Source organism: Amblyraja radiata, chromosome 33 (genome assembly GCF_010909765.2).
Source record: "Amblyraja radiata isolate CabotCenter1 chromosome 33, sAmbRad1.1.pri, whole genome shotgun sequence".
In the NCBI taxonomy this organism is placed as follows: Eukaryota; Metazoa; Chordata; class Chondrichthyes; order Rajiformes; family Rajidae; genus Amblyraja; species Amblyraja radiata.
The window spans coordinates 5,024,849-5,039,059 of NC_045988.1; the positions used below are offsets into that span (position 1 = coordinate 5,024,849).

The 14,211-nt window shown below is 47.3% G+C and overlaps 1 protein-coding gene across 2 annotated transcripts in view; it reads left to right on the plus strand.

The window, feature by feature from the left end:
- The window catches only part of sidt2 (SID1 transmembrane family member 2), a 54,889-nt gene extending 42,638 nt beyond the window's left edge, over positions 1-12,251 (plus strand). For both annotated transcript variants that reach the window (XM_033049580.1, XM_033049581.1), the window contains 9 exons: positions 649-766; positions 1,739-1,875; positions 3,169-3,277; positions 3,956-4,032; positions 4,161-4,207; positions 4,585-4,690; positions 5,587-5,697; positions 6,188-6,301; positions 10,422-12,251. In XM_033049580.1, the coding sequence (XP_032905471.1) occupies positions 649-766; positions 1,739-1,875; positions 3,169-3,277; positions 3,956-4,032; positions 4,161-4,207; positions 4,585-4,690; positions 5,587-5,697; positions 6,188-6,301; positions 10,422-10,484 (882 nt within the window). In that variant the 3' untranslated portion in view covers positions 10,485-12,251. The remainder of the gene's footprint in view (positions 1-648; positions 767-1,738; positions 1,876-3,168; positions 3,278-3,955; positions 4,033-4,160; positions 4,208-4,584; positions 4,691-5,586; positions 5,698-6,187; positions 6,302-10,421) is intronic.
- Positions 12,252-14,211: the final 1,960 nt, after the last annotated feature.

The window sequence follows — 14,211 nt, forward strand, 5'->3', positions numbered from 1 at the left end:
GTCACACTATCACTCAAATACTTCTAGCAGGAAATATCTTTGATAACTTAAAATAGTCCTTAATGAAAATGGTATGTGTACCTGAGCTAAAATAGTAGGTATATAAATATCAAATAAAGCCATTAAGATTTTGTGAGTTTTAAAATGCAACTTACACAACTTAAAGTTCTTCAATGTGAATCAGTAACTTTAGATTTCGGCGCTCGGTGCTGCGGGTCTGCTGGTGGAAGCAATGACAATGTATCAATGACATTGGGTCAAGTATAACGATGATGAAAGTTTAAAGAGATGTGAGACAAACGCTGCCCAGCCTTCTGCGAAAACGAGGGAGTGGTTATAAAAATATCGCTGATGAATAAGGGGAATAGTTTTCCAAATAGAGTCATGGATTCACACAGTGTGGAAAGGGGCCTTTCGACCCACCAGCCCATAGCGACCAACATGCCCCATCTATACTAGTCCCACCTGCCTGTGCATTGGGCCCTTGTCCCTCTAAACCTGTCCAATCCATGTACCTGTCTAAATGTTTCCTAATAGTACCTGCCTCAACTACCTCCTCCAGCGTTTCGGGCCGAAGGAGTCAAGTTGAAGTCGCCAGTGGCAGAGTTGATCTGATTTTAAGCAACATTATCTGTCTCCAACTTGCAGGAATGTGGAATCCCGAAACACTTTGGGTTATTTTATGCGATGGGAACGGCGTTGATGATGGAGGGCCTCCTCAGTGCCTGCTACCATGTCTGCCCGAACTACACCAATTTCCAGTTTGGTGAGTCTGCATTTATTTCTAATGCCTGGAGATGGTAAAGTCCAAGATCAACGAGCATTGGGCCCAGAACCCGGTGCTTAAGATACAGTTTGGAATGGGCACCTGGACATGCTGGGAGTGGAGGGATATGGACCATGTGCAGGCAGAAGACACTAGGTTATCTTGGCATTGTGTTTGGCAAGGCCGCTATAGGGGCAAAGGCCTCTTGCTGTGTGATACTGAAGATAGACAGACACAAAATGGTGGAGTAACTCAGCGGGACAGGCAGCATCTCTGGAGAGAAGGAAAGAAGGGTCTCGACCCGAAAACGTCACCCATTCCTTCTCTCCAGAGATGCTGCCTGTCCCGCTGAGTTACTCCAGCACTTTGTGTCTTTCTTCGGCGTAAACCAGCATCTGCAGTTCCTTCCTACACAATGATCTCTCCACATGGGCTTCCTGGCTCAGTATCAATGGAGGAAGGTTCCCAAATGCCTGCTAAAAAACGACCAGGAAATTCTCCCTTGATGAGTAACTAGTCATATTTAAAATATTGAATCCCGCCTGCGCTGTACCGTCCTATAAACGCATTTACGATATACGAGGTTGGTCCTCCGTGCCCCCACGCGAAACTGGGAGGAATGTTGGAACACGGGCAGCTGCAGAAGCTGGAATCTGGCGCAAGGAATAAACTACTGGAGGGACTTAGTGTTGGAGCAGTGAGTGTGGATGGTCGACGTTTCATGGTCGAGACCCCTGCATCAGGACCAGGTGGAGTTGCTGCCGCACAGCGCCAGAGACCCGGGTTCGATCCTGACTGCGGGTGCTGTCTGTGCGGAGTTTGCACACTCTTCCCGTGACCTGCGTGGCTTTTCTCCGGCTGCGTGCTCCGGTTTCCTCCCACGCTCCAAAGACAGACAGGAGACCCATTTTAATTCTTGATGGTGGAAGCTTTTCCCGGTTGTAGTGACGTCTCTTTCCGTTTGGTTGACAGACACATCCTTCATGTACATGATAGCCGGCCTTTGCATGCTTAAACTCTACCAGAAGCGCCACCCTGACATCAACGCCAGCGCCTACTCTGCCTACGCCAGCCTTGCCTTGGTCATCTTCATCTCCGTGTTGGGAGTGGTGAGTTCCAGCCAGCACCGCCATTCAATGTGATCATGGCTGATCATCCCCAATCAGTACCCCCGTTCCTGCCTTCTCCCCATATCCCCTGACTCCGCTATCTTTAAGAGCCCTATCTAGCTCTCTCTTGAAAGCATCCAGAGAACCCGCCTCCACCGCCCTCTGAGGCAGAGAATTCCACAGACTCACCACTCTCTGTGAGAAAAAGTGTTTCCTCGTCTCTGTTCTAAATGGCTTACTCCTTATTCTTAAACTGTGGTTCAGGACTCCCCCATTTTACTGTATAAAGCCTCGTGGAGATGGAGGAATGCTTTACGTAAAACAAACACAGATTCATGCCCTGCTCATCTAGGGAACATGGTGGCATCGAGGAGCTTAACACCATCAAGGAGCGAACGCCAGCCAAATAAAATAGAAGTACTACTGGGGTTCAAGAATGTCGTTCACCCCAAACCTACTCGAGAACAATTAGGACAGGCAGTAAATGTTGGCCATGTTGACATCCAGTAAACAGTCTGAAGAAAGGTCTCGACCCGAAACGTCACCCATTCTTTCCCTCCAGAGATGCTGCCTGTCCCGCTGAGTGACCCCAGCACGTTGTGTCTATCTTCGATGTAAACCAGCATCTGCAGTTCCTTCCGGCACAGTAAATGTTGGGACTTGCCTGTGACATCAGATTCCAAGAAATAACGACAACAAATTGTAAAAGGTTGGGCTGAGAGGGGCATCGAACCAGAGGACACAGATTTACGGTGAGAGGGGCAAGATTTAATGCAGGAACCGAGGGGCAACATTTTCACTCGGAGTGTGTAGGAAGGAACTGCAGATGCTGGTTTAAACAGACACAAACAGCTGGAGTAACTCAGCGGGACAGGCAGCATCTCTGGCGAAAAGGAGTAGGTGACGTTTCGGGTCGAGACTGTTCCTCAGACCCTTACGTGCATTTGCAGTTCCTTCCTACACATTTTGCCCGAGGGCGTAGTTAAGGCAAATGCATATCAACATTTAAAAGACTCTTGGACAGGGACGTGGATAAAAATGTTTACAGGGATATGGGCCAAACGTGGGGAAAGCCAGACTAGCTTAGATGGGGCATCTTGGTCAAAATGGACAAATTGGCCCACCGAGTCCGCACCGACCAGCGATCCCCACACACTTGCACTATCCTACACGCACTAGGGACAATTTACAATTTTACTGAAGCCAATTCACCTACAAACCTGTATGACTTTGGTGGGTTGAATGACTTAATGACTTCAAGTTCTCTGCTTTCTTTTTTTTCTTCTGTGCCAGGTCATTGGAAGGGATTACATTGTATTCTGGGCAGTTTTCTCCTTCATTCACATCTTGGCCACACTGCTGCTCAGTATACAGCTCTATTACGTGGGTCGTTGGAAACTGGGTAAGTATCGACCCTGCTCAAAACATGCCGCAAGGCAAGCACTTTGTACCATGTCCCAGTCTGATAGAGTCGTGCAGCATAGAAACAGGCCCTTCGGCCCAACTTGCCAAACACACGACCAACATGTCCCATCTTCACTAGTCCCACCCGCCTGTGCTTTGGCCCACAACCCACTAAACAGTCCTATCCATGTACCTGTCTAAACGTTGCTATAGTCCCTGCCTCAACTACCTCCTCCGGCATCTCGTTCCATACACCCACCTCACATTTTTCAATGAAAAATATACCCTTGAGTTTCCTATTAAATCTTTCCCCCCCTCACCTTTACTGGTTCTCAATTCCCCTACTCTGTATGGTCTCTGTTTCACTGCCAAGGGCTGACGGATAAAGTGGAGACACCAACGCGATGAGATAGACCTAAGATAGACACAAAATGCTGGAGTAACTCAGCGGGACAGGCAGCATCTCTGGAGATAAGGAAATTAAAACGTCACCCATTCCTTCTCTCCAGAGATGCTGCCTGACCCACTGAGTTACTCCAGCATTTTGTACCTATCTTCAGTTTAAACCAGCATCTGCAGTTCCTTCCTACACTATGACTTTTGACCTGTCTGTATGCCGGTTCTCTATGCTTTGTTAATAGAGAGGATTTTAAACGGTGCATCTTTCCTTTTACAGATATAGGGATATGCAGAAGGATTATTCGTGTAATTTATTCTGACCACATCAGGCAATGCAGTGGACCTGCTTATATAGTAAGTGCCCTCTAAATGGTTTACCATCACAGCTGTAATCTCTCATAGTCTAATCTCCCGTATCTGGGGCGGGGGGGTGGGGGTGACAAGGGAGGGTTTACTAAAGGCCTTTGTCTTTTTGCTCTCAGGATCGGATGGTACTGCTGATCATGGGGAACATTGTGAACTGGTCATTGTGAGTATTAGAGTGCTCCCCCTCCCCTGACACACGCTACCCCCCCGCGCCCACCTGAATCCCCCCCAGACCTGGGACACGGGTTTAACTAAGACTGGTGCAGAGAAACATAGAAAACAGGTGCAGGAGTAGGCCATTCGGCCCTTTGAGCCAACACCGCCATTCAGTATGATCCTGGCTGATCATCCAAAATCAATACCTTGTTCCTGCTTTTTCCCCATATTTCTTGATTCCGTTAGCCCTAAGAGCTAAATCTAATTCTCTCTTGAAAACATCCAGTGAATCGGAACCGAGAACGGTTGCATTGGGTTGAGGCACCTGGTCTGAAGCCCAACCAGGCCTGACTCGGGACTAACTGACTTGGGTTTATTTTTCAGAGCTGCATACGGACTTATTCTGAGGCCGAAAGATTTTGCCTCCTACTTGCTGGCAATTGGGATCTGCAACCTGCTGCTGTATTTTGCATTTTACATCATCATGAAGGTAATAGCACCTTCCCTTTTCCCTGCAGTTCCCTTTTGAGCACAGCTGATTAGTTTATTGTCATGTGTACCGAGGTACAGTGAAAAGCTTTTGTTGCATGCTACCCAGTCAGTGGAAAGACAAGACATGATTACAATCGAGCTGTTCAGGGTCGGGCTTTATGGGGAGAAGGCAGGAGAATGGGGTTAGGAGGGAGAGATAGATCAGCCACGATTGAATGGTGGAGTAGACTTAATGGGCCGAATGGCCTAATTCTGCTCCTATCACTTCTGACCTTCTGACCATTCACGCTGTACAGACATACGATAAGGGTTTAGTGCAAGCTAAAGCCAGTAAAGTAAACACTGCCCAGTCCATCATCGGCTTTGACCTCCCTACCATCGAGGGGATCTATCGCAGTCACTGCCTCAAAAAGGCTGGCAGTATCATCAAAGACCCACAGCATCCTGGCCACACACTCATCTCCCCGCTGCCTTCAGGTAGAAGGTACAGGAGCCTGAAGACTGCAACACCCAGGTTCAGGAATAGCTACTTCCCCACAGCCATCAGGCTATTAAACTCAACTCATACAAAACTCTGAACATTCATAGCCCATTATCTGTTTATTTGCACTTTATCAGTTTATTTATTCATGTGTGTATATATTTATATAATGGTATATGGACACACTGATCTGTTCTGTATTTATTTGTGCCTACTATGTTCTGTTGTGCTGAAGCAAAGCAAGAATGTCATTGTCCTATCTGGGACACATGACAATAAACTCTCTTGAGAGATTTCCATTTGAGAGATTTATGTGGGTCACCAATGAGGTAGACATTAGTTCAGGACAGCTCTCTAGTTGTGGGAGGATGAAGCTGCTGGGCTTTTCATGGCTGTTTGCTCTTGGTCCCCAGTTGCGTAGTGGTGAACGGATCCGAGCCATTCCGCTGATCTGCATCATCTGTACGGCGGTGGTCTGGGGATTCGCTCTCTTCTTCTTCTTCCAGGGTCTCAGCACATGGCAGGTAAGGGTCATTGTTAGTTTGTAATTTCAGAGATGGGGCCAGTTTCCCCGCCACATCTCCAAATTCTAAAGTAATGTCTATGTTGCTGTTGTTATTTAATTGTAGAATCTATAATAATAGACCTGTCCCACGGTACGAGTTCATTCCAAGAGCTCTCCCCGAGTTCAAAATCAAACTCGTGGTAAGCACGGAGAATGTACGTAGCGGGTACGTCGGAGCTCGGGGACGTCTCTTAGCGCTAACAGCAGGTACTCGGGAAGACTCGCTAACGGCAGGTAAGCACGGGAAGATTCGTGAAGATTTTTCAACATGATGAAAAATGTCCACGAGAGCCCCGAGTACCGACGAGTGGCCATTACCGTAAATCTCCGAGTTCGAATCAGGGCAAACTCGGGAGAACTCTTGGAATGAACTCGTAACTGTGGGACAGGGGTTTAACAGTTCATTTAACATTCTGAATAAACGTCTTGCTTTCTTTCCCAATGTGAAGAAAACGCCGGCAGAATCCCGGGAGCACAACAGAGACTGCATCCTGCTCGAATTCTTTGACGATCATGACATTTGGCATTTTTTGTCCTCCATAGCACTATTCGGATCTTTCCTTGTGAGTAAACTTCTCTATTGGCTTGTTGTTTTATCATTAATGTTTTATTATTATTAATGTTTAGTATTTTCTAAGTTATTCGTAACTGTCACTGTGTGTCATGTTGTTACTTGTGGGCGGAGCACCAAGGCAAATTCCTTGTATGTGAATACTTGGCCAATAAACTTACTTACTTGTTCCACCGAGATCAGAACCACCTCACCAGATCATCCTTGTTTGTCTCATAGTCAAATTTTAGTCATTCTGCCGTGCTACATTGCACCAAGTTAAAAGGTTCAGTTTAATTTAGTTTATTGTCATGTGTTCCAAAGTACAGTGGAAAATTTTTGTTACGTGCTAACAAAGGCCAGCGGAAAGACAGTACCTGATCGCAATCAAGCTACAGTATTTACAGTGTACAGATACATGATAAGAGAATAGAGGAGATTAAGAAGACCATAGTCGGGATTCAAGAGTGTGGAGCGATTGTAATATGTGATTGTAGATCTGCTTCTGTGGCCAGCGCTCAGATAGTCGCCCGTGTCGGTGCTTTGTAGTTGAATTGTTGATGCAAATCTTTTAACTGCCTCTTTTTAACTGTCATAGCCTCAGAATAAAAGGATAGAAACATAGAAAATAGGTGCAGGAGTAGGCCATTCAGCCCTTCGAGCCTGCACCGCCATTCAATATGATCATGGCTGATCATCCAACTCAGTATCCTGTACCTGTGTTCTCTCCATACCCCCTGATCCCTTTAGCCACAAGGTCCACATCTAACTCCCTCTTAAATATAGCCAATGAACTGGCCTCAACTACCTTCTGTGGCAGAAAGGATTTACCTTTAGAAAGGAGATGAGGAGGAATGTAGCGGCACCAAACGCGGTGTATAAACAGTTGCTTTATTCAGACATAATAGGTTCAGAATACACACACGTTTGGTCCACTAACATATAATAATAATAATAATAATAACTTTATTTATAAAGCACTTTAAACAACTACAGTTGCCACAAAGTGCTGTACATGAGAAATCATGAACAAAAAGCTATTACAAACAATTAAAAACCATTAAAAACCGTACAACGAAGGACTATAAAAAACACACTAAAAATTAAAAGACATTAAAAGCACTAAAAACAGGACCAATGCCTCAGCCAGTGTCGAAAGCCAAAGAATAAAAATATGTTTTTAGGGAGGATTTGAAGATGGACAGTGAGGGGGCCTGTCTGATGTGCAGCGGCAAGGTGTTCCAGAGTGCCGGAGCAGCAACAGAAAAGGCTCTATCCCCTCTGAGCTTCCGCTTAGACCTTGGTACCTCAAGGAGCAGCTGATCAGCTGACCTGAGGCACCGGGCAGGAGCATATAGGTGGAGCAGCTCAGAGAGGTAAGGCGGGGCGAGCCCATTCAATGATTTAAAAACAAATAAAAGAATTTTGAAATGAACTCGAAAGTGCACTGGGAGCCAGTGTAGGGAGGCCAAAATTGGCGTAATGTGCTCCCTCTTTCGAGTTCCAGTCAAAAGGCGAGCGGCAGCATTTTGAACAAGCTGGAGACGAGCCAATGAAGCTCGTGCGACTCCAGAGTAGAGTGCGTTACAGTAATCCAGCCTAGATGTAATAAAGGCATGGATTACTGTTTCAAAATGCTCCCGCTCGAGAATGGGCTTCACCTTTGCCAGCTTCCTTAGGTGAAAGAAGCTGGACTTAACCACCGCGCCTATTTGTTTGTCTAGTTTAAAATCACCGTCCATCCTAAAACCCAGGTTCAAGACGGTTGGCTTTACAGACATTGCCAGTGGACCCAAGTCAACAAAGGGAGGTTCACGGCAGCCATTGGGGCCAAACAAAATCACCTCTGTCTTCTCTTCATTAAGTCCCAGAAAGTTTAAGGCCATCCAGGACTTAATGTCCTCAAGACAAGACAGAAGTGATTTTAAAGAATAGTCTTCCTCTTTCCTGAGCGGCATATATAACTGGCTATCATCTGCATAAAAGTGAAAGGAGATGCCATGCCTTCTTAAAATTGAGCCCAGAGGAAGTAAGTATAAGGAGAAGAGCAGGGGCCCTAAAATTGAGCCCTGTGGAACCCCATATACCAAGGGAGTGGAGGAGGATTCAAAGTCAGCAAGGCTTACCCGCATGGTTCTGTCTGCCAGATAGGACCTGAACCATCCCAGGGCACTGCCACAAATGCTGCTGCAGCTGAGCGAAGGTGTTGGCTCAAGCTCAGCTACCTGTCGACTCACGATCTCCAGGTGAGATCTGCTTAAGTACCAGGACACTCCCCTTAACCCATGACGTCACGTGACAGCCCTGGTAACCACTGACGAGGGTTCGACCGTGAGTGGTCTGACCATCAGGTGGCGCCACAAGAATTTCTTTAGTCAAAGGGTGGTGAATCTGTGGAATTCATTGTCACACATGTCTGTGGAGGCCAAATAAATAAATATTTTTTTAGGACAGAGATGGACAGATTCTTGATTAGTACGGGTGTTAGGGGGTTATGGGGAGAAGGCAGGAGAATGGGGTTGAGAGGGAAAGATAGATCAGCCATGATTGAATGGTGGAGTATAGACTTCCTGGGCCGAATGGCCTCATTCTGCTCCAAGACCTTACGAACGTACGTACGCAAGCTAACTGGGCTATTGGGGACTGCCCCCTCTTCTTCCAGGTAGGGTCATGTGCTCAAAGGAACTGCAGCCCGAGTCCGGCCTTGGCTCCACGCTGCACCCTGTTGCCTGCTCAGCACCCTCCAGCAAGGGAGTGGGACGGGTGAATTTAATCCTTCCCATAATCCACAAACAGGACCACCCTGGCAGACCCACTGTCTCTGCCTGCTCCTCACCACAGAACTCATCTCCGAGTACCTTGATTCAGTCCTATTCCCCCCCCCCTCCCCGTCTATTCCCTTCCAACCTACCTAGGAGACTCCCCACATGCCGGTAGAGTTGCTGCCCTACAGCGCCAGAGACCCGGGTTCGATCCTGGCTAGGGGATGCTGTCTGTACGGAGTCTGTACATTCTCCCCCGTGACCTGCGTGGTTTTTCTTCGGGAGCTGCAGTTTGATCCCACACTCCAAAGTCGTACGGGTTTGTAGGTGAATTGGCTTCTGTAAAGTGTAAATTGTCCCTAGTCATTAGGATTATGCTGGTGTACGGGGTGATCGCTGGTCAGCGCGGACTCGGTGGGCCGAGGGGACCTGTTTCCACGCTGTATCTCTAAAGCCTTCAAAGACGTTCATTGCCCAAGATTGTCTCATCTTTACCATGGACGTCCAATCCCTTTGCTGCTCCAGCCCCCACCAGTAAGGTCTCAAGGCCCTCCAGTTATTAACTTAATCTTAACAGAGATTTAAGGGCCTGTCCCCCTGTACGAGCTAATTCAGGAGTTCTCCCGAGTCTCCCCTGATTCGAACTCGGAGAATTACAGTAATAGCCGCTCGTAGGTACTCGGGGCTCTCGTGGACATTTTTCAACATGTTTTTCAACAAGTCTTCGCGAGCTTACCGCGTTTCCCGAGTGCCTGCCGTTAGCGTTACGAGCCGCTAAGAGACGTCCTGAGCTCCGACGTACATTCTAGGTGCTTACCACAAGGCCGATTTTTTTTTAAACTCAGGAGAGCTCTTGAATTACCTCGTACAGTGGGACAGGCCCTTTAACCAATTTTCCCTCCGCAAACACTCTCCTCTGCCCTGGCGGAACTTGTCCCCACCCTCAATAACTTGTCTTTTAACTCCCCTCAGTGTCCCCATGTTAAGGTTGTAGCCGTGGGCTCCTCGTATGTGCCCCAGCAATGCCTGCCTTTTTGCCAGGCATTGACTCTTCCAGCTTTCTTCCCCCCTACCCCCCTCCCCCCCCGCCCACTACTTCATCCCCCGTACTGCATCTTCATATCCATTGTCAACTCTTTGAGGATTCCCAAGGAAGGAGGGGGGAGTGGGATTCATAAGTTCTAGGAGCAGAATTAGGCCATTCGGCCCATCAAGTCTACTCTGCCATTCAATCATGGCTGATCAATTTTTCCCCTTTCAACACCATTCTCCCGCCTTCTCCCCAGAGTCGCTGCAGTATGTATTGTTTTATGTGGGTTCCCCCCCCCCACACCCACTTTGGTTTCACAACTGTGTGCTTTTTAATTTCAGATCTTGCTGACCCTGGATGAAGATTTGGATGGGGTACCGAGAGACAAAATCTATGTGTTCTAAGGCCTGGAGGAGCTGATGTACAGGAACAGGGACTGCACTGCAGGCGTGATGCCTCCATCACTTGCGGCACCTTCCTCCGGAGGCAGGGGGGGGGGGCAGGACCTGCAGGGCCGTTGCCAGCAAGTTGAGGAGGCGCTGGGGCCAGTTGCTTTGTGCTAGCCCATGACTGCTGCCTTGCCGCAGAGCCTCCAGGAGGACAGCATGGAGCGAAGACGGTGGCTTGGCTTGGTCCAATGTTGATTGGCCTGCGATCGTTTCAGACCCAGCATCATCTCCATCTTGCCTCCCAATGTTACTTTTCTAAGAGGCTGCTCATGTTCGAAGAACTCTATTTTTATGCGCAGAGAGCCGGATAAAACGGCGGCAAAAATGGAAAATGATTCTTCAGTGGCGACCCTTCTCTCGCCACTTGTATCAGTCCTAACCAAAGCCGCACAGCCGAGAGGAGAGAATGATATCAGAAGAAGAACATATCCTTGGTTTTAAAAACAAAATAGCCTTGTTGGTGCCATGCCACAACCTCGCGAATGGAAAACCGCGAGGATGAAGTGTTTGTGGAAACATAGACTGGGTTAGGTGGTGGGATCGCGTTGGACCCAGCCCTGTGGAGCTCATGCATCAAGCCCAACCCAAAGGGTGGTCTTTGAGTTCCCGGTGACCAATCTGTGGGGCAACATTGGCTTTCAAAGCGTCAATACAACTTGTTTGTTGGCTAGGACGTTGGTTTAGCCAACGCATGGGCCCCAGCTGTGCCTGCAGAAAATGATGGCCGAGATCCGTACCTCTAAGCCAAACTACGATGGTGGACCTCTGTTAGGCAACAGTCGACATCTCGCGACTGAATCTTGCACTGGTTCCTGAAGCATGTCAAAAGGAACGTGTCAGAATGAAACAATGACGAACATGATCTGAACGTTGGTGCTTTTCCACCCTGCTGGTTGAGGTTTGGCGTTAGGTTGCACTGAAGTGGGGGCCTGTGTTCAGTTCACAGACACTGCAAACAACACTTAGATTATGTTTGGTATCTGCACCATGCACAACTTGCCCTAAAAACCGATCCCTGGCTGGTAGTTCTACACAGTTGCAGGGAGGGGGGGGGGTGGGGGGGCAGAGTATAATATGTCTCTATGCAGTATGTCCCTGCTATCAACCAGGGCTGAATTTCAAGGGAATTTTACTTTTGCTGGGTGTAATATGAAAATATTATCTCCTCTACGTTTTACTGTAGAATATCTCCCCCCCCCCACCCTGTTGAAGGACCTTCCCCAGCATGGGATCAGTATTCAGGACTATGTGTTTTACATTGTAAGCTGCTTTCATTGTTTGACCACGGGTTAACACTTGCCTACTTCTGTTGCGTTGACTTGGTGGTTTAATCCAAGATGTGTCTTCTGTTTAAAGTGCTCAGGTTAATTTTCGCAGGGAGTTTGAGTAAGTTTTCCCGGTACTTCTCTCCAAGGTAGCCGCCCGTATCCGCACGGTATTACACGGGCGGTATCTCCAGTTGTCACTTCCATGCATTAGACTTTCAACGTGCCGTGTCTGTGCTCCCGCTCACAAACGTTGCCTATTTCCTTCGCTCCATAGGTGCTGCTGCACCCGCTGAGTTTCTCCAGCACTTTTGTCTACCTTCCCACTCACAAAGACGTCTCTGAGCAGCGGAGAGAGACACAAAATGCTGGAGTAACTCAGCAGGACAGGCAGCATCTCTGGAGAGAAGGAATGGGTGACGTTTCGGGTCGAGACCCTTCTTCAGACTGAGAGTCAGGGGAGAGGGAGTCCAGAGATATGGAAGGGTAAGGTGTGAAAATGACAGATCAGAGCAGACAAAGATAAGGAAATGTAGAATGGTTCATTGTTGGCTGAGGGCAAGGTGACAAGGACTCGTACAATCAGTAAAATTAATCAGGACTGTGAAACTAGTAGGAGAACTGGGGTGGGGAGGGACGGAGAGAGAGGGAAAACAAGGGTTACTTGAAGTTAGACAAATCAATATTCATACCACTGGGTTGCAAGATAGACTCAAAAGGCTGGAGCAACTCAGCGGGACTGGCAGCATCTATGGAGAGAAGGAATGGGTGACGTTTTGGGTCCAGACCCTTCTTCAGACTGGCTGCCCAAGCAAAATAGGAGGTGCTGTTCCTTTAATTTGTGTTGGGCCTCACTTGACAGTAGCTGTTTGGCATTCATGGGCATACGGCCATGCCAGGTATGTGCCTGATAACTGCATGGATTCAGCTTAAAACCACAGGGCTCATTTCGATTAGAGAGGCCAAAACAGGCTGCAATGACAGTGTCCGACTGAAGGCTGCACTGGTTGGGAAAGTGATATCTAGCTTCCTTGATGTGTGGGATGTATAATTTATTTTTGTTTTGTATTGTAACTATTCTTTGTGGGGCAAAGATACGATTTTGCATGAAATCCCACCAATGGCAACACTTACTTACAAGGTGTACAATTTACCATCCAAAGATCAAATGGTTTGCAAGGCAGCATAAGCGCCATTGTCTGCATTTCGATTGTTTGCAGCACCCTGTCAGAGACATAATACATAAAATACATGGGGATGGAGTCTTAGGGAATGACCCAACAGGAACTATAGGTAATATAGTCTTCTTCTTGCGTATGGCGTGCACAGCCTAAAGTTGTAGGACAACTTGTTCTATTTGATCTTATTTGATTGTGCACACCAGGTTGATTGCATTCGTCGAAACAGGGCGGACCACGTGAAGGTTGCAATCTCCCACCCCAGGTAGTATAGTTAAGTCCTATGACTAGAGGTCAGCCCGTTATTAATGGGATAGACAGAATTTAGGAGGCTGTGGACATTATTTGATGATGTAGATGGAATACCACGGCATCAAATCTCCGTCCTATGGTTGGTGTTGGAATGATGATGTGCCTAAACTACTCGTAGAAAATTCTGATTTTGGCTGGCTCAGGAAATTGTTCAAGATTTTGGGTACGTTTATTTTTTAAGAAGATACTTTCTTTTTTGGCAACGTTGCATTTGCAGAGGCCCCTGTTGACTTCTTCATTTCACTGGCATCGTGTGTGAAGAGTTTGGAGGGGCAGTGGGTTCACAGGGTGTAGATGAGTGCGAGGGTGTTGGCATTGGGAGTGGGGTGCCTTTACCACTAGGTGGTGCTGCTCAACCTTTGTCTGAGCTGGAGATAGATGGTCAAAGCAAGATATTCCATTGTACCTGTACCTAACGCTAACCTGTGCATCTGACAATAAACTCAACTTGACTTGACGAAAGTCTTATTTCTGATGTTCATATGAATGGGATCATATCAGGGATAAAGGGATCAGGGGGTATGGAGAGAAGGTAGGTACGGGATACTGAGTTGGATGATCAGCCATGATCATATTGAATGGCGGTGCAGGCTCGAAGGGCCGAATGGCCTACTCCTGCACCTAATTTCTATGTTTCTATGAATGAGTTGCTGGGGGGGAAAGCAATTATTTTGCTGTTTAAAATGGAAAAAAGCAAAATTTGAGATTATCAGCATAAGGCACTCTATCTTATATACTCATGTATAGTATGATTTGTCTGGACAATCTGCAAAGTTTTTCACTATCTCAGTGCACGTGACAATATTAATAAACCAATACAGATGCTGGTTTAAACCATAGACACAAAAAGTTAACGAGTAACTCAGCTGGTCAGCAGCATCTCTGGAGAAAAGGAATAGGTGACGTTTCAGGTCGAGACCCTTCTTC